Below are 25647 nucleotides of genomic sequence, written 5' to 3'. Positions count from 1 at the left end.
TTAAAGACATATAAAAATGAACTTTTAAATAAGTTTTAAACAAACACAGATTTAAGACAGTTCAAGTGCAGATTTTAGATATGAAGACATAGCTCTATATATTTTCCTACAGTATGTATCCAAGTTATTTTTTTGAAAGCAATCACTTAGCTACTATTTTTGTAAAGAAAAAACAATGCTTGTATTTCCAAGGTCAGAGAGGTGGAGTAGTAGAAGAGGCCTTGCCTTATAGTTGAGTGAAGCATCATTAATCTTCAAAGTGGCAGTCAGATTTTAAGTCAAAACCGGTAAGGGTGCCGCAAACTTTAAATGAACCACATCATATTTTAAATTCACTGCCACAGTTAAAATATGGGAAAGAATGTAAATCTGGATGAGACATATTAAACTACATTTTAAATTGACAAGTTCAAGGATTTAATTGCATTCAATCCGTGGGAAGGTATTGAAACCCAAAGTAATATATGTAGATATTTCAAAACTGAAACCTGGGTATGATTAACATTTGGGCACAATATACCTGCTCTGTCTGGTATAATTTTAAGCAGCAGTTAAAGTTTAAGAATAAAAGCCCCCTCAAGGCATTAACATTCAGTTTTAAATTGGAAAATGTGTGGTTGTTCTAATTATCACTGGGAATTACAGTCATTTTCTGATAGTGAGTTATACATATTTGAAATAGATATACACTGTAGGCAAGTGGCATTGAATGACTTATATCTTTGTTTTCTCTTGGGACCAGCTGATTGCATAGCAAATTACAACAACCAGCTGGACAGCAAACAGACTAACCTGATGGTGCCTGATTCAGCGGTTTATGGTGATGTAGATTTAAGCAACAAAATCAATGAGATGAAAACCTTCAACAGTCCAAATCTGAAAGATGGCCGCTTCGTCAATCCGTCTGGGCAGCCCACCCCTTATGCCACCACTCAGCTTATCCAGTCAAATATCAGTAACAACATGAACACTAGTGGAGATATGGATGAAAAACACTGGAAGCCCGCTTCTCAACAGAAACAGGATGTCGCACCAATGCAGTACAACATCATGGAGCAAAACAAAATCAACAAAGGTGAAACATCATTGCAGACATTGACACCATGTTTTGTATCTTGTTAATTTGGGGAAAATCTTGCATAATTTTATTTGATTAATTACTTGCTTGAAAAGCTGTTCAGTACTGAAGGTGCCTGCAATGCATTCATTTCACTGCTAGCGTTTTAACAGCCCGTTTTTAGAATTGAGCAGTAGATGTTGTTGATATCAAAGCAACTTTAAAAGATCATGTGTACAGTTGGAGTACTCTTTGTGCTTCTTCTTATTACTTTTATTGGAACGTGAAGTCTTCAGGGGTTCTTGGCTTAGTTCTCTTTAATAATGGGAAGCAGCATTTCCCATTCCCCCCCCTTACAACACATGCAGAATCATTATGCTACTATACATGCAAATCTAGGAGATCAAGATTAACAATGTCAAAAAGTTAATTACCACTCTGCTGACCTTTGCAACTGAATTTAGTTTAACAAATAATAAACTGCGGATAAAAGAAAATCAAATAAAGGAAAATTAATATGGTGAGATTTGATCAAAGTGTTGTAGACTAGACTGGTGGATAAGGGATTGGCTGGGAACGAAAAGGAAATATTTAATTCATGAGGAAGATACTGTACATACAGTACAATTACAGCATTCTGTACCTCTGATTAAACATAGATCACAATCTAAATCTTCATGTCTAATGGAAGCTTAATTATGGCCTTGTCCTCAAGAAAACTAATGTTACAGTAGGTAAAATTCCCTGCATACAATTGCATGCAGGAGTCTGTAGCAAGTGATGGTAATCTTCATTTCACCTATATTTTCAGCCACATTGTAATTCACCCATTTATAGGTAACAACCTTTGCATGCTGTTAAAACCTGCTTTGTTGTTTAGGCAGTGTGTATATGTCTTGAAGTACAAAATAAATTGATATCAGTGTTAGCATGAAATACTGGAATGTACCCCTGCGGTCTTAAGGGCACGTTTCACTAATGTAATATGCGGGAGTTGAAAGAAATGTCATTTTTTTCCCCTGGGCTCCAGGCTACAGTACCATGCAATCCACTTTAATAACATGATTTGCAAAAGTGGTATCCCAAGGAACCAGATCAGTGCCAGCTTTGAACTATTAAAAATATCTTGGTGACTTGCCACATTATAAAATTGAAAGTGTCCCAGCAAAAGGCCATGTTTTATCATAGCTGCACAGTAGTTCATTTAATCTGACCTATTTTTCTTGCTTCACACAAGCAGAATTTACACTGCATGTGGATGTGAAAGGCATGTGTTTGTATGAATTTATTCTTTATCATTAAAGGGAACACTTGAAAGCTGTTTGTATATATTTGAATAATAATTAAAAAGCTAGAAAATTACTCTATTAATCATCAAAAAGAAATTCATTTTTCAATTGATACAAATACATGTGGACAGCATTTATGTAAATGTGTTCAGAGATATGTGAATCTGTGGAAAATGTTATTTGCTAATGTGAAATGAAAAAAAAATGCATACTTCTCAATTTTCTTTTACATGTTTAACTCACTAAATTCTGCCTACTTTTACAAAAACATTTTTTGGGGGGAAGTCAAAGATATTTGCATTCACCAGATGTTAATGTCCAACATTTGCAACAAAAGCAGATGTGCATGAATGTTTCACACATCTATAATTGACACGTTCAAAATGTCTTTTTTTTTTAATGGCAAAAGTAAAATCTTTTTTTGCCTGATACAGTACATAACATGATTCTCAAAGCTTGCACACATGGATTCTACGATTTGTTTATTATTTACCCACTGCACATATATATATTTTTTACAGGGACTGCATAAGCAAACATATAGAATGTAGGATATTAGCATTTATGTCATTTAAAAAAATTATCTAATTGCTATTTCCTCATACTGACATAATCTTTAAAGCAGCAATACCACCTTCCCACTTTTCTTCTTTTTTTAATTATTTGTATACTGTATGTAAAGCATGTGACAATGTATAATTCTACATTCTTACCTAAGTGGCAGTCGTTTGGTGCTCCTTTTATAAATCTGTAAAAATCGTGATTGTGTGCCTAACATAATGGCTGCCGTTCAGTTTCTATCAATCCGTCAGTTATTGTAACTTAGCAGATACGATGTATTCTTACATTTCTAAGGTAACATTATCTAACAAGTTATTGCAAACAAGAAAGTGTTGCAAATATCTTGCATGTCTTGGGAGGTGGGGTAAAACCTGCTATAGAAATCAAAGAATGCCTTAAAACTCATTTAAAATGGCATTAAGAGTTGAATAATAAAAATTAAAAAAAGAACAGTCACTATTATGTAATACTACAGAACTGATTTATTAAAAGAAAATCATAAGAGTGCACATGTTTTGCTACTTTAACGTGTCTTCAGCAGGTGGCCACTTGACTTGTTTACAGATGGGAATATTTCTGGAGTCACGCTATTCTGAAGTTTCATTCTTTTTTCTTGCATCTCAAAGGTTTCACAAAGAATAGTTCTGCTTTGTAACAAAAAAAAAAAGAAAGAAAAACCCTCACAATAAGTTGCAGATAGTAATAACTGAAATGAAGAACAGGAAAAACTAGCAGTTTGAGAAATCAGTTTAAGTTGAATTCCGAGTTAAGCAGTTTGATATTTTAGTGTTAACAATTAGAATGGAGTCTAACTCTGAGTACAGTGTAAGGCCGTGCACAAAGTGCCCGCGACGGGCGACGGCGATGCAACGTCTCCCAAAAACAAATACATTGCCACCGCTGCGTGCGCTTACCGTAAGCGCGACGACGACAATGCGACGGAGCGACGTCGCGTCGCCAAAATTGGAAGCTGGCAATATTTGATTTTTCAAGGGCTGTCGCCTCATGCGACAGCCCCATAACCAATCAAATGCCAGAAAGCCCGCGACGCCGCCGCAAAGTGAAATATAACTTTCGCTAGTGGCGACGGGTGACGTCACCTGTCCCTTCGCGTCGCACGTCGCGGGCACTATACATGCGGCCTAAGGATGCATTCTCCAATCTGAGCAAACACGAAGTCAAGACATAAAAGGCTCGGCCTTGGATTTTTCTAGAATGAAGAAACCGTTCAAACTTTGTGACGCATAATCAAACAATTCAAACGCATGCACTAAAATTCCAAAGAAATGGAATAATATATATTTAAAAATTGTACTCCCTTAGTTATAGAAATAATAAAAGAGCCCTCCACAATGTAAGTGTTCAAGTTTCTTTTGAGATATTACTGTGGAGGTGTTTGAGGTTGAGGTGTTTCTCTAGGCAAAATGTCTTCTAGTGTATTTAGTGTATTACAAGTGCATATTCTAATAGTGTGACACATGCACAGTTGCAGACAGCACTTGTTTCTCGGTGGGCAAGCGGCCATAATAGCTCTTCTTTTTGTACTTTTTGACTAAGTGGTATTTTTCTTTTTATTGTTTACCACAATGTGTCTTTATGTGTTAGTATATTGATTGACTTAGATAGAGAGACATTTGACATCATAAGTAAGTGCACAGTTTACCCTAAAATGAAACACCACCTCACTCCATTACTACAGTTACAACAATATGTTCTAGGCTAAAGAGAGGGGCATAGTACAGTATCAGCACATAGGCAGAACTGCATATTTCACAGTGCGCCACAGCTTCACAGTTTGGTCAACAGCTTCCTCTTATGTTATTATGGGAGAAGGAGCGGCTCAGTGAGTAAAGATACTGACTGGCACTGAAGTAGGGTGAACCTGGTTCAACTCCCGGTGTTATCTCCTTGTGACCTCCTTGTGCAAGTCACTTTATCTCCCTGTGCCTCAGGCACCAAAAAAAATAGATTGTAAGCTCCACAAGGCAGGGAAATGGACTTGCAAAATGTCTCTGTAAAGCACTACGTAAAACTAGCAGCGCTAGAAGAACATATTATTATTATTATTACAGTGTGTTTTATGGTATATAGGGAAACTGTGGAGGATTTGCTTCCTGTTTTTTTAACACCCTGGAGTTAATGTTAACGTATGTTAATGTATGCACTTTCTGTAAACTGACAGTTTGGTTTATCCCGAAATCGAACCCTCCTCTGCCCCAATGCACTTGTTGTTGTTTTATTGTTTATTAAAAATACTTAACTCTTAAAATACAGAACAAAATCTAAGCACTGAGCCACTTCACGGGAAAACAAAACTAGAGTTGGATACTAATAGAATATGCTGCAAGTCCCTTGTAAGTGACAAAAAGTTCAACTTTCACTAGTAATAGTAACACAAATGGTAAAATAAAAATCCATAAAAAATTAGTTTTTACCATATACCATTGCATTAGCAATTTATCCAAGCACACAAAGATTTGCAAAAAGGCAGAAATTCTTACAAAGCAAGCGGTAAGGTGCCAACATGGCAGTATTAGCAACAATGTAGAACAGCAAAAAAGTAGCAGAAACAAGGGACATGAGGATTGTATGATGGATGCATTTACTGATATCATTTTCAGACCAGGTTTACTAGTGTTACTGGTTTACCCAAGAGGGGATATATAATACAGATATTAAACAGTTTGCATCAGCTTTCAAGCTAGTCGTGTACAGGAAAGACTGAGTACTTCATTTACTTGTTTTAGTTGAATTTAGTTACACAGTATAAAAGATCTTTACAGTTCAATTAGTACATCTTTGAAGCAACACTTGTATAACAAACAAGAGCAGGGCTGCCGATAAGGGGGGGGGTGCTGGAAGTTGGGCCAGCCAGAGGTCAAGCCCAACTTTTGCATCCAGCTGATTCCTTCCGAGCCCCAACTCTCCGCATCTGCTGCTGGCCTGCCTCCCCTGCTGGACCTCCGGGGCCGTGCTGGGTAATGCTCGGGGGTGAGCTCCAATGTAAATATTTGTGTACATGTGTATATTGTGTGGGTATTGTTGGAGTGCGGGGGTATGTATTGTGTGGGTGTGGAAGATATTGTGATGGCAGTGTATTGTGTTGGAGGGGTATTGCGTTGGGGGTTTATTGTGATGTACGGTATACTGTGTGGGTATTAGGGTGGGGGGTTTTGTGGTAGGGATTATTGAGGTGTGGGGATATTCTGTGGATATTGTGGTGGGCGTATTGTGGTGTGGCGGGATATTGTGTGGGTATTGGGGTGTGGGGGGAATTGATTGTTGGGGGAGTGGAATTGTGTGTGTGTGGTGGAATTGTGTGTGGCCAGTGATGAGATGTGGGAAGTGAGAGAGTGAGAGAAGGAAGGAATGGAGGGAGTTGGTGTAGGGAGGGAGAGAGAGAAAAGGGATGGAATGAGAGAGAGAAGGGAGATGGAAGGGAGGGAGTTGTAGAAGAGAAGGGAGCCCCACGCCCCCTAGTGGCGCAACTCAAAGTACCGGTATCATATAGCTGCGTATAGCCGGTGAATGAAATCCACAATCACTACATTTGCCAGTTCATAATGTCCCCCGTCGACACTTAGACCTTGAAACGTCACAGTAATCTGGCAATACCCAATAGCCTCTAATTCGAGGTAGATCTTATATGAGTAGCCAAAATAAATCCTTGTAGGAAAACTCACTGTTTTTTGCGGGTGGATGTCTGGCAGCCTCGGCGTGCTCCTACCGATGTGGGTCACAGGATACAAGAAAAGGTGAGGCGAAGCATCTGCCCGATGAGGAAGTAACAGACTGGGACCACTCAAATCACTAGAAAACGCTTTAATGATATGGAAAGCAACATTGACACACTCTTACGCGTTTTGCACGGCTAACCGCGCTTTATCAAAGAGTACAAATAACACATAGACAGTTCATCTTAAAATACCCAGCCTGCCCTGCAGAGTAGCCAATAGGAGCTCAGTGAACACTTAATCTCATACACCTGGTGGAAGGTAAACTCCTCCAAGTGTCATGAACTCAAAGAAACTAGCCTAAACAAATCCGCAGAAGCAGGGGGAAAAGAGGGTGACTAATTTAAAGTAACATTAACCAAAAGGGGTAATCTGTGAAATCTAGACTAGTGTTTGAAGAATTCAATAAATATAGTCTAGATGCATGTTGTTAATACACAAATATAATCACAGAGTATCCAAAATGGCCAGCTATAAACGCTAATAGAAATATTTAAAAACAAAGTAAACATTGCTGCAAAAGATCAGACAAAGAAGACATAATAACATTAAAGCAACATATAAATGCTGCTACTAAGATGGATATGAAAAAACAATTGAATTGTATATTCAAACCAATGCAAAACAGATGTTGATATATAATATTAAGCTAAAACCATATATCTAATTCCTAAATAAATTCATAATGGTTCCCCTATACTATTTGATACAGTACACTACCACAAAATTAATAAATCTTTGGTAAATGTATTCAAAATTATCAGGAATTATATTGTACATAATTGTTCCAACAGACATCAATAAAAGATATCTTGTAACTTATCTCATTTTTATATTTTGATGTAGTACATTCCTGAAAGGGGATAAATATAAATACACCTCCTTCTCCTTTTTGATGGAGATACCAACTATAGTCCGAACTAGGAACATTTGCCCATGTATAAGACATCTTCTTGTAATCAAATTTCGGAGGGGAAGAAAAGGGTATGAAAAAAAGGAAAAGGGGGATAAGGAGAAAGAAAAGGAGGTAGAAAAAGCAGGGAAAGGGGGAGGAAGGGGGGGAATGGAAGAGAGAGAGAAAGAAAAAGGAGAGGGGGGAGGGGGGAGGGGGGAGGGGGAAGGGAGATGAAAAGAGGGGGGGAAGCGGGGGGGAAGAAACAAGAAGAGAAGGGAGAAAAGCAAGAAAAAGAATGTGAAGAAAAAAGAAATAAGGAAAAGATAGTGGGAAAAAAAGGATAGGAAAGGGAAGTAGAACACAGAAACCCACTATCACATTTTATACAGTATCTACATTTTTAAAATCCTATCGTTGGCCTCATGGTACCCACAGTGGAACTCTCTGAAGTGAATAAGCTAGGTGATAGACGTGTTCCCAAAGTGTCAGCCTTTGTAAAGACACATTTAGGGCCTTCCTTCACAATTGATTATAACTCTGTGCTTTTATTTCTCTAGCTTGATTACTATATTTAGTAATAAACATTGGTATTTTTGAATCATTATCACTAGAATGTTTCTTGGATTTTCTTTTTTGGCCACAATTTTTGATCAATACATCACGATCCATTAGGGAAGCCTGTTCCAAGGCTTTAGAGACCGCTGATTGCTGATAACCCCTTTGTTTAAACCTATCACTCATCTCTTTAGAGCGCAACCTAAAAGGATTTTATAAATATGGCTCCTGCAAAATTTGTAAATATGCATGTCCCACTAAAGTGATTAAAGAAAATAAAACAGGCAAAAAGTTAACGATTAAATCATTTATTAATTGTAACACACAATTTGTTGTGTATTACATTTAGTGTGGTTGTTCCAGGGGCTACATTGGGAGAACGACTAGACCCCTGAAGCAGCGTATCATGGAACATGTTCGGTCAATTAAGAATAACGACCCTAACTATCCGATGTCGAGGCACTTTGCACAATATAGCCAGGGTGGTTTGAGAAACTTTCACTTTAGAGGGATTGAATGTGCCCAGGCGTCCAAAAGAGGTGGAGATAGGTTGAACTATCTCAACAGATGCAAAAGCCTGTCCTGCGCTTCAGCCGCACCGCTACTGCACCAATGGTGTCAAACCGTCGCTATGCTGGTTGGGAGGGAGTATGTGAGAGACCCTAGGTGACCGGAGTGTGTTGAGAGGTAATGAAGTGAAGGAACTCTTACCTTAGATCTCCACTCCGGTTTGGGTCTAGCTCTCTCTCTCTGCCGGCGTCCGCGTGTGCCTTGGATGGGTACAGGTAGTTGGAGTGTGAACAAGGCGCATGACAGAAGTCCAGAAGTCCCGGATGATGCAACAGAAACTTTAATGGCACGGATACTGCACCGACACACTTTATTCGAGCAAATACCCAGTATGTACCTGGCAGATACCTGGAATGCGCCGCTCCTCACCTCTGACAAGCCCCATTGCATTTGCCTTCCCAGCCTGGGTTCATGCCTGGCTGACGGGCGGCTGATCTGTTAAATGATAATGATTAGGATTTAATAGACTGCAATGCTTCGCATGTCTACCAGATGGCATAAATTCATGAATTGTAATGCAGTATATATATATATACTGTGCAGTATTGCAGCCAGCGGGAATAAAATGCTTCAATCCCTGCCTGGAAAATAACCCAATGCACTCGGGCAGAAAACAGTCACAAACCTCAATACACCCGGGTATACCCGAATTCGTGGGACTAGCCGAGCTCGAATAAAGTGTGTCGCCAGTGTACAGACAGGGGCTACACCACAATCTCCTCCTCTACGCGTTTCACCCTTAGCAATAGGGCTTCGTCTCGGAGTGCCGTTAAAGTTTCTGTTGCATCATCCGGGACTTCTGGACTTCTGTCATGCGCAGTAGCGCCTTGTTCACACTCCAACTACCTGAACTATCTCAACCGTAAAGAAATGTCATGGATCTTCTCCTTAGACACCCTTAGCCCTTCAGGGATGAACCTAGATTGGGAGTTACAACATTTTTTACACTGACCCAATGTTATATGTTGGGTATTTATGTAGATGCTGTATAAAATGTGATACTGGGTTTCTGTGTTCTACTTCCATTTCCTATCCTTTTTTTTCCCCCCACTCTATCTTTTCCTTATTTATTTTTTCTTCTCATTCTTTTTCTTGCTTTTCTCCCTTCTCTTCTTGTTTCTTCCCCCCCTCTTTTCACCTCCCTTCCCCCTTCCTCCTCCCCCTCTCTCCTCCCCCCCTCTCCTTTTTCTTTTCCTCTCTCTCCCATTCCCCCCTTCCTCCCCCTTTCCCTGCCTTTTCTACCTCCATTTCTTTCTTTCTCCTTATCCCCCTTTTCCTTTTTTTTCATACCCTTTTCTTCCCCTCTTCCCCTTCCCCTTTCCTTTCCCCGTATTGGAAATTGGATTACAAGAAGATGTCTATACATGTTCCTAGTTCGGACTATAGTTGGTATCTCCATCAAAAAGGAGAAGGAGGTGTATTTATATTTATCCCCTTTCAGGAATGTACTACATGAAAATATAAAAATGAGATAAGTTACAAGATATCTTTTATTGATGTCTGTTGGAACAATTATGTACAATATAATTCCTGATAATTTTGAATACATTTACCAAAGATTTATTAATTTTTTGGTAGTGCCATTAAAGCGTTTGTAGTGATTTGAGTGGCCCCGGTCTGTTACTTCCTCATCGGGCAGATGCTCCGCCTTACCTTTTCTCGTATCCTGGAAGGGAGGGAGGGAGGGTGAGAGAATGGAGGGAGAGAGAGAGGGGAGGTGGGGTGGGAAAGGAGAGGTGGGGGTGGGAGAGAAAATGGAGGTATGGGAGAGAGGGGGTGAGGGAGAGAGAGGAGAGAGAGATAGGAGAGGGGAGGTGGGAGAGAGGGAGGGAAAGGGTAGCTGGGGGCGTGAGAGGAAGAGGGTAAGATGGGGAGATTGAGAAATGGGTGAGAGAGTGAGGAGGTGTGTAAGACAAATAGTGGGGGTCTCGCAAGGCCACTTTCCAGGGGGCCCCGTTGGCAACTATAGTCAATGGCCTCCAGGAAAGCTATTGGTGGCCCTGAACAAGAGTACTACTGATAATTTGGGGTGACACTAATTCATACAGCACTAGTATTAATGTTTGTCTACCCAGAAGGGATAGGCGATATTAGGAATGTTAAGATATCATTCTATATTTAATTTTGAACACAGTTTGTACTATTTGTTTAATTACATTTGTAGATTACTATATTGTTATTTAATGGTAGTTTAGGGTGATTGTAGGAGACGAGTGCAGAGGTATAACCAGGGAGACATATTGGGGAAAATAATCCTTGACTTTTATGTAGCCCATATCTTCAAACAATACAGCTTTAAGGCAGCATACAAATAAATAAACTTGTAAGGGCTAACTCACTCTCCCAGTCCCTATCTGAAGGGCTGGGAGGCTAGGCCCCTTACCTCTGGGTAACTTTTTTTATCAGGGGCTCTTTCCCTCAGTCCGGTTCTAGGTTGGTGTGTGTGGGGGGCAGTGACCGCTGTGTCCTGGAATAGAGGGGCTGGTTCCCTGGGATTAGAGATGGATGAATCCACCCAAATTAGTTTCCCGGAGTTTCTCACATTTTGCCCCCAAAATCCGTTTCACGGTATAAAATCTATTGACGGATTTGGTCGGTTTTAATCCACGTGGATTCATCAAAATCTGCCATTTGATACAATATGTTGATAGATTTATAGAATCTGATCCTTGTGTGAAGAATCCGCCAACAGATTGCCGAATCCGCAGATAGTATTCTGCAAATCCGTCAATGACAATAATAATCGAAAATCCGCAAAGCGTGAATCGCCTTTTTTGAGATTGATCCGCAGAAATTCGCAGACCAAAGGATCCGACCGATCCGCTGCAGATCCAAATCCACCCCCAAAAATTACCCATCTCTACCTGGGATCCCTCTCCGTCAGCAAACATCTTCCATGTGTTTAAATTAAATGCCGGGGGAGGCGTGAAGCCTCTGTAACTTACTTACCTGCTGCCAGCCGTGTCTTCGGCGATGCGTCGCCATGGCAACACAGCATCAAATGACACCAGGGGGTCATGGTGTGACGTAATATGACCCCCGCACGCCTGAAAGGAACTTGGGGTGTTTCCCTGCATATAGCAAAAAATGAATGCTTGCATAGAGTCAAGTCAGAAATATTCCTGTATGTGGTGCACAATTATATTTAAAAAGTAACTTTTAATACATCACTTAAAATAAAGGTCAATCAAAATAAAAAATGTATTACAATAATAAGGTGGAAAAAAACACTTATGCTAGAACTGGCTATTCACATATTAATATTTCATTAAAATGGAGACTGCGTATCAGTAAGAAGTTTCAATTCTCATTAGTAGTGGTTAAGGGACTAAAGTGATACGTAATATCTTCCCTTATCCAATGCCACCTATGGAGAGTTCAGAGAAAATGTGTCCATTGATACTGTAGCCAGACCTAGCTTACAATGCTAAAATTCGGTGAAAGGGTATGTAAATAGCCTGAGTGTAATGGAAAATAATGAGAGTAGTATAAGGAATGTAAATATTCTGTTTAATGTAGACAGTAAACCGGGGAATGAAGTCTGAGAAGTCAGAAAAAAAATAAGTGATCAGCTTCCTCTACTAAATGGTCTTATTCAGCTCACCTTTGTTTAGATGAATAGTGAAGCATAATCTGAATAGGTCAAATCTTGGGGATCCCCCCTTTCTAACCCCTTTCTCATGCTGACTAAGCTTTTCAATATCTGTCTCTCTCTCCCCCCCCTTATTAATATGAATGAAGTTAAACCCACATTAAATAGCACCCATGGGATTTGGCGTCAGTATCTGTGAGTGTTCTCGTTTGCCTAGGCTTTTCACCCCTCTGGAGACTCTGTCACACGTCTGTGACGCATGAGTTACCCATAACCCGACACACGTTTCACTAATAGACTCCGTTTCTTCTGACGTTTCCAGGCATATCTTTTTGAATTATTTTCCATTTTACAGTTACATATTTTTTAAGATAAATTATTGAATGTAATTGTGTTTATAATTTCATACTTATTTTAAGCATTTATTATGCATTATGATGTTATTTCAGCATTTTCATGCTTATTTTGATTTCTTTCCCATAATCTTTGAAAAATCTTTTGAAAAATTGTGATTTTTTTAACCAAAACCCTGCCCAAAACTAAAACACTATTTTTTAAATCAAAATCACTTCCCAGATCAAAACACAAAAAATATTTAGAACGAAAAATTAAAGTGCCCACCCTTACGTATCAGTGGGTGGTACACAGATCATACACAAGGTATCTTCATAAAAAGTTAGATTTATTTTTAAAAAGAAAGGTATGATGAGATATACCAAATAAGTTAATATGGGAAGGATGTTGATCCAGGGAGAAATCTGATTGCCATTACTGGAGTCACAAAGGAATTAATTGTTTTCCCCATATGAGACATAAGTCGATGATGTTTCACTGGAGGTTTGTGTTTTCCTTCCTCTGGATCAAAGTACTGCAAATACAAATATAGCATATGTATTTGTCGTCCAAATTTAACATAGGTTGAACTCAATGGACATATGTCTTTTTTCAATCTCATCTACTATATAAACACACACTGTCCCTTTAAGCTCAGAACTCAAAATCCACAACATCATATATATGTGTGTGTTATGTACTGTACTATGTAACATGTTACAATATAAAAAAAATCTAACAAATAAAATGTCCTTAGTCTGGGTGCTTGGCAGTTTTTATTGTTCCCTTGTATTAAACACAACATCACTGTTTAGTTCAATGGAGTGTACAGATAACATGCTGTGGAGTTGGCAAAAGCATTTGTGTGCATGAAAGTTCAACCAGAAAAAAATGAATCAAATTGTTCTCTAAATTTTTTGATTGCCTTTAACAAAACTGAAACAGATCTACAAAGGGAAACTAAATATTTGTCTCATTTTTGGTAAGGTTTACATATATAGCTTTTCGTTGAAGCACTGGTTCTGTGTGTGTCAATGCCATCGTTAGTCCTGTATTCCTGTATCATCTTTATCATCTCTTATTTTATATTCCTTTAGTAGGTAGTTAAATCAGCAGTCCCACCATTTTTAACAGGATGGAAACTGGGAGGTGCCCTGGAGCTGAATTGCACTATTTGCAGCTCCAAGGACCTCCAGGTTCATAAGATACTACCTGGGTGTAGTAACCATTTTTCTTGCTCCTTGGAGGGAAGTAAAAATGGGCGCCAAATCTTGCCAGCCCCACAGACCAATAGAATTCTGCAATGTCACCTGTTGCAACTTCCTATTGGATGACCATTTAAATCCCCAGCACTAATGTGTATGTATTCATGTATATAACGTGTATGTATACATGTATATAACTGTATATATATATATATATATATATATATATATATATATATATATACACACACACACACACACACACACACACACACACACACACACACACACACACACACACACACACACACACACACACACACACACACACACACACACACACACATATATATATATATATATATATATATGAGAGAAAATGAGAAAAAAACAGGCGCACACCTAGTGCATTAAAGTAAAACAATCATTTTATGGAACATTAAAAAATAGACAAATGCCCACTCACAAATCAAACAATAAAAAAGAGCAGTTATGAGATTGGCCCTCATAAGCCACTGGCAGCGTCTCGATCAGCAATGGAGTTTTCCTCCTCCACGCGTGTAGTACAGACTCCTTCACCGGAAGTGACGTCCTCCCGGCGTGTGCCCCGCAACAGGAAGTCCCTCCGGGAACCTGAGATCTTGCCTTGTTTCTTCTGGCTGTTGTACCATCAGGAGTAGTGGAGATCTGCCCGCTGCTTCTTGTCTGTCTCGCCACTCACGATACTGCGTCCGCAATCTGCTGTGTTTAGTGGGAAAGTGCCTCCTCCGTCTCAGCCACGCCCTACGCGTTTCGTCATCAAGGATGACTTCATCAGGGGGTACCCATTGGTTGTGACCCCACAGTACTTATAGACAGGTTAATTTGCATACATGATTAGAAAACCTATTACATCGTTAATTACATGATTTTGACCTTTCATAGATATGGTGTTTCCTCATTACATTGATAGCTATAGAAAGGTTATGAGGGCACCACTGTTCTTGCAAAAGATAATAAAATATGTATATAAAGAATTCAATATATAACTCATTTGTATATAATATTTATTTAAACTATATTTCAATAAATAATCAAACAATATAAAAAAAGGGATATGTTATAATATAAATATTTAGATTGGGATAACAATTATGATGTCCAGATAAATTTAACAATTCATATTTTGAATAAAAATTAATCTTTTGAATGAAAATAAAAACAAAATGTTTATGAAGTTCTACGAAGCATGATATAATATATGATTTTAAATTCAAAGTCTCAAGAATTTAAAATCATATATTATATCATGCTTCGTAGAACTTCATAAACATTTTGTTTTTATTTTCATTCAAAAGATTAATTTTTATTCAAAATATGAATTGTTAAATTTATCTGGACATCATAATTGTTATCCCAATCTAAATATTTATATTATAACATATCCCTTTTTTTATATTGTTTGATTATTTATTGAAATATAGTTTAAATAAATATTATATACAAATGAGTTATATATTGAATTCTTTATATACATATTTTATTATCTTTTGCAAGAACAGTGGTGCCCTCATAACCTTTCTATAGCTATCAATGTAATGAGGAAACACCATATCTATGAAAGGTCAAAATCATGTAATTAACGATGTAATAGGTTTTCTAATCATGTATGCAAATTAACCTGTCTATAAGTACTGTGGGGTCACAACCAATGGGTACCCCCTGATGAAGTCATCCTTGATGACGAAACGCGTAGGGCGTGGCTGAGACGGAGGAGGCACTTTCCCACTAAACACAGCAGATTGCGGACGCAGTATCGTGAGTGGCGAGACAGACAAGAAGCAGCGGGCAGATCTCCACTACTCCTGATGGTACAACAGCCAGAAGAAACAAGGCAAGATCTCTGGTTCCCGGAGGGACTTCCTGTTGCGGGGCACACGCCGGGAGGACGTCACTTCCGGTGAAGGAGTCTGTACTACACATGTGGAGGAGGAAAACTCCATTGCTGATCGAGACTCTGCCAGTGGCTTATGAGGGCCAATCTCATAACTGCTCTTTTTTATTGTTTGATTTGTGAGTGGGCATTTGTCTATTTTTTAATGTTCCATAAAATGATTGTTTTACTTTAATGCACTAGGTGTGCGCCTGTTTTTTTCTCATTTTCTCTCATAGGTATTTCCAAGGGAGTTGTGTCCCTTTCAAACGGGCTGCCTTTACCTGGATGCACTCTATTGGAACGGGACTTTATGTTTTTTAAGGTTTTTGGTATACATCTAAAGGTATTCATTTTTATTTTTTAGTAATATATTTTTTTGTATACTTTTATATATTTTTTATAGCATTTTTTATTAAATTTTTTATTAGTTATTATGTGATAAAAAAATTTAACATAGGATCCATCTTATATTATTACCCCCCCTGGTCACCCCATTGGTTGTTTCAACACAGTAGCTAACTCACTCACAATTTATAGGTTGTTATAGTAGGCGCTCCTTAATGTTTTTGTTTTGTTTTGATATATATATATATATATATATATATATATATATATATATATATATATATAAAAGACAACAAGAATGTTAACCATGAAAATAACTTCTAATACATAAATGAATGCTCAGGGGCATAACATACACTTTTAACTGAGGACATCATTAAAAGTATATGACCATAAAAAAAGAGCAAGCACATACAATTAATAATATTTTAAGGATCGTCATATAGGAATCAAAACTGCATTCTAGTATGTGTTTCATTGAAAATAAAGTATCTTGTTGCTGTACAGGTAAATGTATCACCCTGTTGTACTGTATATTGTTTTGTTAAATAGTTTAAGCACATACATAAAGAGCTGAACGTTACAGAAAGTATGCTTAGTAGAATGAATAAATGAATAGTACAAGTCTCTGGTATGACACATAAAAAGGGCTACATGGGTACCTTGTGACCTCTTTGTGATGTAATTAAAGTCCAACTCAAAGCACAGCTGTTGTTCCACTTCTTAATCATACACTGAAAATATAAATCCTGCATGTGTATATAACAATAATAACTGTAGGATGTAGCTTTCATGCTCACATCTCTCCAATGAATAGTTCTTCACAGCATATGCCACCCACAATGCCAAACGACCTTCTGTTTTTCTGCATGTCTTTCTTGCAATCTGTAACCTCACTTAAGTGTTTGTTTCAATATAATAATCATGCTATCCAGTTGTACTTCCAATACTATAGAAACAACAAAAAGGCTTGCTTTTTTCACACACATGTTCTAGTGACTGTGGAGTAGAGATGGGCACATTTTTGATGCAGATTTGAATCTGCCTTGCATTGGCCGTTTCTGCAAATCATTCTCAAAAAGGGCGATTCATCTTTTCTGGATTTTTTTTTTATCACCAACAATCCAATCTGCGGATTCCGCAATCCGATGGTGGATTTTAAACAATCATATCCATGGATCCGCAATCTGCTTGTGGATTTTAAGGATCCAATCTGCGGATTGCTGAATCCGCGGATTGTATTCTTAAAATCCACCAGCGAATTACGGATCTGCAGTTCGGATGGTGAAAATCCACTAGCGGATTGTATCCAAATGGTGGTTTTGGATTAATCCACACAAATTGAAACTGGAACAAGCTCAGGGAGTTTACACCGCGGAACGCATTTTGAATGGAACGCACGGGAAATTCCGTAAAACGGATACTGTTGAGTATAAGCCTCATATAAATTTGATATCTCCTCCTGGCTTATAACTTAAAAATACATACTAGGGTTAATCATTCTTTTTACATATAGTATGTAACTACTGTAACATGTCATCATAGTACAAAAGTGTAGATTTTAAGTCCAGCTGACTTTTTAAATCGATGCAGCGGAATTCAAATGAAAATAAAATATTACATTACAGTTGATTTTGTTAAAACAAGAGATCATATTATAATAATAAAGTAAATACAACGCTTTGCTGCATTGCTATATTTTTTTGCCTTTATCCTACACATAAGCAATATATTGTTGTTAATATTGATATTCATTTGTATGAATTGCTTGTTATAGCTAATGCCATATTGAGTTTATCTATTAAATACATTCAATATCAGCTGCAAAAAAAGAACAGTCAGTGAGAGGGATAGTTTCCCAAACCAGATCGAACTTGCCGTTTAGGGTGTTCATATAATTAGTGAAAAATGTCCATTGTTCTCAGAGGCAGCTGCTCAATATGATGTTTCCCTGTCCTGACAAAATCAACTCTCTTTAAATGAAAGGAACTAAAATCTTGTCTGGCACAGAGAGGCATCTTCATAGAATACTGAATAAGGGCTATAGAGTCACATTATAATATACAGCACATTTCTCTTTATATTCATCTGCTCTTATTTTTTGTCATATATGTGCTTTTAGAAAATGTCACGTGACCCTTGCTTTTAGGAAAATTGACGGCGAGAGTTAGAGGAATTCAAAAGAACAGGATTTCACAATATTATATATCTCTGTTTGACTTTGTTGTGACTCGTATGTAATCAACAAGGTCATTGGTTCAGCTATTCTCACGGATGCTTATAATCGAGTATAACATATTCTTTAAATAAAATTCAGTGTGTAAATCATGTGTTATGTAATGGTGAAACACAAGACAACTAATTTATAGCAATCATGGCGTTTTTATTATCCCTTCAAATCTTCCTGAAGCATCCATTAATGCTCATGCAGATGTCTTAGGAATCTTGATGGTTGACCTAACTGTAGATTTTTAACAATGTTTAGAAAGTAAGCATCAACATCTAATAGTTTACATGAGCGAAAAGGACATGACCTAGCCTTTTCTTTCTCTGTGAACATGACATGTCTTGGTATGAACAACAGCTCTTTGGGGAAAGAAAAGCTATTCAAAAGTTAGTGTAATTAAAAAATATATATGTGCATTACACAAAACAGACAAGGATTTATCAGACTCATTGTTCCCTTTGGGTGGGATATATTGTATTGTGATATTCTTCATCTTCACAGCCATTGAATCCTATGAAAACTCCTTTCTTGTAGATGGGGGGACAATTAAGTCTTCTTCATCTGTATAGCATACTGTACTATGGAAAATACTAATCATTTCACATCTGGAATTACTGTAATAGTTTTATGATATTTACATATATACATATGTGTGTACAATAATTCTGTGCTTGTATCACACTCCAGAACCTTTTCAATTAACATGCTTATGGTCTTATTTAATACACTCTGATCGGCCGTGTTGGAGTATATTGACTCCAGCTGCTATATGTATGTGCTTAAACTATTGCCCCCTAGTCTTTTCCCAGGTTTCTACAGTTCAAAACCAAATTGTGGTGTTATGAAACATAAATAATGTTTTTATTTCTATTAATTAATGTAATTTTCTAGATTTTCCTCTTGAATAATAGAAGCAAAACTCTGAAAAAAATGTGGTTGTGTTAAATATTAATAAAGGTGATAAGTTTACCTTGCAAGGATTAGGAGGGTTCATTGTGTTTGGTGGTCACAATATAATTGGTTCAATACTTACATTTATTTTACCTTAAGTTTTATTTATCCCTTTTATTTTTCCCCAATTAAGCAAGGTAGACATAACGCTTTCTCACCCTTGTGTTTTTAGATTACCGGGTAACAGACACTATGCCTGCAACAATTCCCTACAACCAGTCACATGATCAGAATACTGGCGGATCATACAACAGTTCTGATCGGGGAAGTAGTACATCTGGTGAGTATGAATAATGATAATTTTCTGTATATGATAACTATTTTTGCCAATTTCGAAGTATTAGTGTGGCTTCCTAAACAGAACTTGGTGCATATGAAGAAACGTTACCTAAATCTCCAAAGCATTTGTTTGCTCTCACCATCGTCATCTTCACTGGTGGATCCACAGAGCCCCTTATGCGTTTATCAGCTTAAGCCACTTCCTTATGGATTCTGCACCACAACAATTGATTACATATTAGAACTTGCAATTACTGAATTACTATACAAATACAAAATAAAAGTCCCGGTGCTACAAATGTCCCAGATACCGTGATCCAAATGGAAAGTCCTGGATGAAAAATTCTCAGATGGATGGTACAGGATATTTTCACAGAGTCCCAGGGAGTTGATAATTCCCTTTAACGATGTCCGCAGTAATTCTGGGGAGACATAAGAGGTACACACCAATTGCGCAGTATGCCACTACTCCTGACCCCACTCTGAACCAACGGACAAAGAAACCCTACTTACAAGATAATATCTTGTGCGTTCAAGGGAGAGAATCTGTAACTGTGTCTCTGCTCTGTCTCAGTGTTTCACGGATCCCACGTGACCGGCAGCAGTGATCTCTTATTCCATGCAGCGACCAGCACTCACAGGGGACGTAAGTCAGGCATGTCATGCAGGAACAGAGGATTGACACAATGGTGTAATACGTTTACACTTTATTAAAAAACTTTAAAACACAAATCACCCACACTTACAGTAAATGGGGGATGACGATATGACTCACGGATGCCGTCCGCCACTTGTCTGCAGCCTGATCCACACTAGGGAGCCTTCCTGAATGGCGTTCTCTGAAACTCCTAGCCGATGACGTCAGCGGCAGGGCAGTGCAGGTACGCTCTCACAGCATCGGCACGACTATGGTGGCTGGACTGGCTCAAACACTTGGCTCCTCCTCCCTACGCGTTTCGTGACTCAGGGGATCCCCTGAGGAAGTGACGCAGAGTCACGAAACGCGTAGGGAGGAGGAGCCAAGTGTTTGAGCCAGTCCAGCCACCATAGTCGTGCCGATGCTGTGAGAGCGTACCTGCACCGCCCTGCCGCTGACGTCATCGGCTAGGAGTTTCAGAGAACGCCATTCAGGAAGGCTCCCTAGTGTGCATCAGGCTGCAGACAAGTGGCGGACGGCATCCGTGAGTCATATCGTCATCCCCCATTTACTGTAAGTGTGGGTGATTTGTGTTTTAAAGTTTTTTAATAAAGTGTAAACGTATTACACCATTGTGTCAATCCTCTGTTCCTGCATGACATGCCTGACTTACGTCCCCTGTGAGTGCTGGTCGCTGCATGGAATAAGAGATCACTGCTGCCGGTCACGTGGGATCCGTGAAACACTGAGACAGAGCAGAGACACAGTTACAGATTCTCTCCCTTGAACGCACAAGATATTATCTTGTAAGTAGGGTTTCTTTGTCCGTTGGTTCAGAGTGGGGTCAGGAGTAGTGGCATACTGCGCAATTGGTGTATACCTCTTATGTCTCCCCAGAATTACTGCGGACATCGTTAAAGGGAATTATCAACTCCCTGGGACTCTGTGAAAATATCCTGTACCATCCATCTGAGAATTTTTCATCCAGGACTTTCCATTTGGATCACGGTATCTGGGACATTTGTAGCGCCGGGACTTTTATTTTGTATTTGTATTTATTTCACAGGTTGGGAAGATCTGTTTATTAGTTTCTCTGGCAGCTTGTACACCACTTAGAAGTGGTTTTCACTCACATTGAGTGATCACGTTCACATCACCAATTCATTGCCATTTTTCACACTATTGTGAGTTAATTGCACATTGTAGATTAGCGCTTGTTAAGGGTATTATTGTTGTTTGTACTGAATTACTATGCTTTCCATGAAAAAAATGACATGAGCTATCATGTCTTGGTATATCATAAAATATGGTGAAGGAAAACAGTAAAACAGATGGATCTAAATCATGCCTGGGTAAATTATTTTAAACATTTACCTATTAATGAACTTCTAGAGTACATAATAATTTTGCAAAGAATAACAGTATAAATGTTGTAACTTTATATATAATGTGAAACTTGAGTAATTTAACTATTTTTTTTATATCACTTTTTTTTTTTATTGAGAACAACATACATCCAAATGATAACGACAATGTCATAGGCACATGACATGACTTTTCAACTGAGTTAAACAACATGTTGTCCCAAAATAGATTTTTTTCAATTGGTGGGGGAGGGGTCTAAGGGGGGGGAGGGGGGAAGACATACTGGGGGGGGAGGTGAGGGAGGGGGGGATCTCTGTTTCTTTTTCTCCTCCTCCATCTGCTCGAGAATGGCCTAATGCAGGCCTAGTCCTAGCGGGCCGCCCCAGGGGTGTAATTTAACTATTTTGATGTTGCTTTGCTTGTTTATGCGCTTGTTTTTATCCTTCAGGCAATAATTATTTCGGTATTTATTCCTTTCCTTTGTTTATAGCTATCTACTTTTCTATCGCCTAATATTATAAGCAGCCCAACATAGTAGAGATTGAAGGGGTAGTGAGCATTATAATTTACTTTTAATAATTGAACTAGGTGGGTGTCCGTATCGGAACCTCTCCCCCCCAGTGTTAATCCTCTGGTCATGTGACCGGGTGGCCATGGCACTGTAGACAGTCTTGCTACATCTGTATTTATATAGTACCAACTGGAGTGCTGCTGGGAAAGTGACCTCAGATATACATCAGTAAACAAAGACGCCCCAATGTAAATATATGACACATTTTGTTCTTAATGTATATATTTTCTTCTCATAAGTATGGGTATTTTAGTTAATGAGTATGGATCATACTGAAGGAGTGGCTCAGTGAGTAAAAGCACTGACTGACAACAACAATACTGAGTTTGAAGCAGGGGAACATGGTTCAATTCCTTGTGAACTTGGGCAAGTCACTAACTATATCTCTCTGTACCCCGGGTCCCAAAAACATACATTGTAAGCTCATATGCGTAGGGTCCCAATGTCTGTAAAAATCCTGTGTGCCGCGCACTATACTGTAATTTTTAAGCACTTTGAGTCCCATTTGGAGAAAAGCGCTATAGTGAATAAAGTTATTAGATAAAAACAATACTTAGAACCAGGGTCGAATTTGAGACAGATATCGGCCGGGGCGATATCAATCTTACCGGCCCTCCTCCCACGACGTGATGTCACATTGTCACTGCAACGTGTCACCATGTGACGGGTTGCCATGACAATGAAACGCTGCATGAGGAGGAGATGCCACTCCGGTAACAAACACTTACAGAAGCCCCACGTTCTCCCCTGGCAATCAGTTTAATATTTGGGGAGAAGAGCGCAGGGCCTCTGTAACCGTCACCAATCCTCCTTACACTATACACACACAGAGCCAAGGTGGCACTGGCCCATGGGCCCACCGAGCATTTACCCTGTTTCCCGTAGGGCTCAATCTGCCCCTGTTTAGAAGAATAATCTCAGCCCTCATTCTGCTAAGTAGCTGTCTGTTGTATATTGCGAACAAATTGCCGGTACTTTGCAAGCACATATTTACATTAGAAAATCTCACCTACAGTAAGTTAAACCTCTTTTACCCCTTCATAACATTTGTTTAATAACGTAACATGTTTCATGACATTGCAGATATACAGTGGAATATATAAATCTAACCACAAACAGCATAGTAACAACATTCACAACCATTATTTTTGCAATGAATAATTTGATCAGAATGAAAAATGACCGATGTAAAGTCAAAACCATGAAAACAAATAATATTGGAAATAATAAGTGGAACTACAGCTTCCAATTAAAGCACCCAGCAGTGCTTAAGCCCAAGACAACGTATGTCTTTCTAACTGAAACAAATGATTCTCTTTTTGCCTAAAACAATTTTTAGACAAGTACAAATTACATGTATTGAGGGACTTAATGCAACGGCGAAACTTTAATAGATCATATCAAGATCATATTGTATTTTAGGTCGGAGCAATTAAACAATAAAAAAGCACTTCAGAAAATATGTCTACAGCTCATTTGTTTTAGATGATAATCTATAATGCAATTAATTGCTAGCGGAAGATCACTCTAAATGCTGTTGCATGTAAAATGTATTTGTGATTTTATTGCTTTTTACATATTTATTAGCTATTAACGTAATGAATATGTGTCTGGGATAAATTATGTCTTTCTTAATTTTTCCCACAGATTTATATCAGTTGCATAAGTGTGAAAATATATGTCTATAATTGGCAATAATAGCTTTTTGCTCTAATATTGTTCTTTGTCACTTTTTCCTTGTAGGAAGCCAAGGTCATAAGAAAGGTACTCGTACTCCTAAAATATCTAAACAGGCTGGCATGAATTGGGCAGATCTGTTGCCACCACCACCTGCACACCCCCCGCCACATGGTGCTAGTGAAGACTATACACTTTCTGTTGACGAGAGGTAAGAAAAACTATTCAAGTATTTCTGCATTAGAAATCATCTTATTTGGGGATTTCATCGTGAGTTCTTCTGAGATTTTGAGGTCTATATTTACTGAGAACATACTTACAGTACCAACCAGTCAGCAGTTTTATTTGAACCATAATGCAGCAGCCTAGGTAAGTAATATATCAACCTGTGATAGCCATCAAAAGTGATGCATACTGTGTGTGTTGAATTAGCCCAGGATAGGCACAAAGGCTGATGATATAACCATACGCACACTAAGGGGCCTATGCAGAGAGCAGCGAATTTTAAAATTGGCGAATTTATTAAAAAGTAGCTTTTTTGGAAGGTTTTAATCTCCATATGCAGAAAAGTGCGAATTCTGCTATGTTTAACATGGATGCGTGTGGCGAGTTTAAATTGGCGAGATGCGCGCTTCAGAAATGTGTTAAAACAAATTCGCGCCTTTTTTTTTCCCTTTGCAATGGCCGCGAGCGGCAGTTTTTTTGGCGAGGCAAAACGGAGACAATCGCGCCATTTTATTGGCGCGAACAGCCGCTAGATGCCGTTCGCGCCTCTCTGCATACGGATATTTTTAAAACTGGCGAGATTGAGGTTCTCGCCAGCCGCGAGGCGAGTTTTACAAATAGAAAAGAAAAATTGGCGCGTTTTTCGGAACTCGCCATTTTCTGCTGCTTTCTGCGCGATTTTCTCCAAAAAATGGCGAATTTCGAAATAGCGCTGCTCTCTGCATAGGCCCCTAAATGTTCATCTTGATTATGTAAATAAAGGGTTCTGTCCCACACTTAACTAAATTGATGCATTTTTTTAAAATAATCAGACAAGTATGAGTATCTTGACAGTTATTTTGACAATGCTTGTAAACATTGTAACCTGAAGTATAGCGTGGGTTTTACTTTGTCTCTGCCTTGTTTCATCCTTATTGTGCTTTTTTCTCAACTAATGCTAAAAGATCCTTATCTCACATGCTGCATTCCTGTTCTTGAATATATGAAATACAGTGTACTCAATTCAATAGCTGTTTGCATTCCATATGATTTTATTTTCCTAAGGTACTACTCTGAGAAATGAAAATCTCTTATAGCTTATTTGTTACAAGCAATTACGCTATTTACAGTAGCATGTGCTGTGTGTTACTTGCTAAAACTAACTCTAAGGCGGTACACACTAAGCTCTTACTGGGTACTGCTTTGCAATCCTTCCTGCATTAACTGCCATTGCTGGGTCACAGTGCAATATCCACTATGGGAGCTCAGTGATTCTCCCCCTATATTTACTAAGGCTCTTTAATCATTCACCATGTATTGTAATATGTACACTTCTTGGTACAGTGTAATTCAAATATTTTATTAATTTATTGACCATGTAACAAGGAATATTGTATATATAAAACTCACCCCACAAGTTAAGCATCCCAACAGCCTGCACTCATGGCTACTGTCCCACAGTCACTCCTACCACCCATTGTGACCAAGCACTGCCATGTGCAGCACTTATTCCCTCACCTGCTGTCTCTGTAAGATTCCCCTCAAACCTCTTAGATTGTAAGCTCTCGGGGCAGGGATTTCCTTTCCTATTGTCTGATTTTGCTGAGCTTAATGTATTTTAATTCCCTGTACTGTATTCTTTGTGAAGCGCTGAGTACACTTTTGGCGCTATATAAATAAAGACA

The 25647-nt window shown here is 38.5% G+C and overlaps 1 protein-coding gene across 4 annotated transcripts in view; it reads left to right on the top strand.

Annotated features, from left to right (window-relative positions):
* The window catches only part of ROBO1 (roundabout guidance receptor 1), a 1065915-nt gene that overhangs the window by 1014711 nt on the left and 25557 nt on the right, over positions 1-25647 (top strand). For all 4 annotated transcript variants that reach the window (XM_075593994.1, XM_075593993.1, XM_075593992.1 and 1 more), the window contains 3 exons: positions 743-1075; positions 19402-19509; positions 23825-23969. In XM_075593994.1, the coding sequence (XP_075450109.1) occupies positions 743-1075; positions 19402-19509; positions 23825-23969 (586 nt within the window). The remainder of the gene's footprint in view (positions 1-742; positions 1076-19401; positions 19510-23824; positions 23970-25647) is intronic.

This window comes from Ascaphus truei, chromosome 3 (genome assembly GCF_040206685.1).
Source record: "Ascaphus truei isolate aAscTru1 chromosome 3, aAscTru1.hap1, whole genome shotgun sequence".
Taxonomy (NCBI): domain Eukaryota; kingdom Metazoa; phylum Chordata; class Amphibia; order Anura; family Ascaphidae; genus Ascaphus; species Ascaphus truei.
Note: the sequence above shows the minus strand (reverse complement) of the source record. Positions and strands in the feature narration are given on the sequence as shown.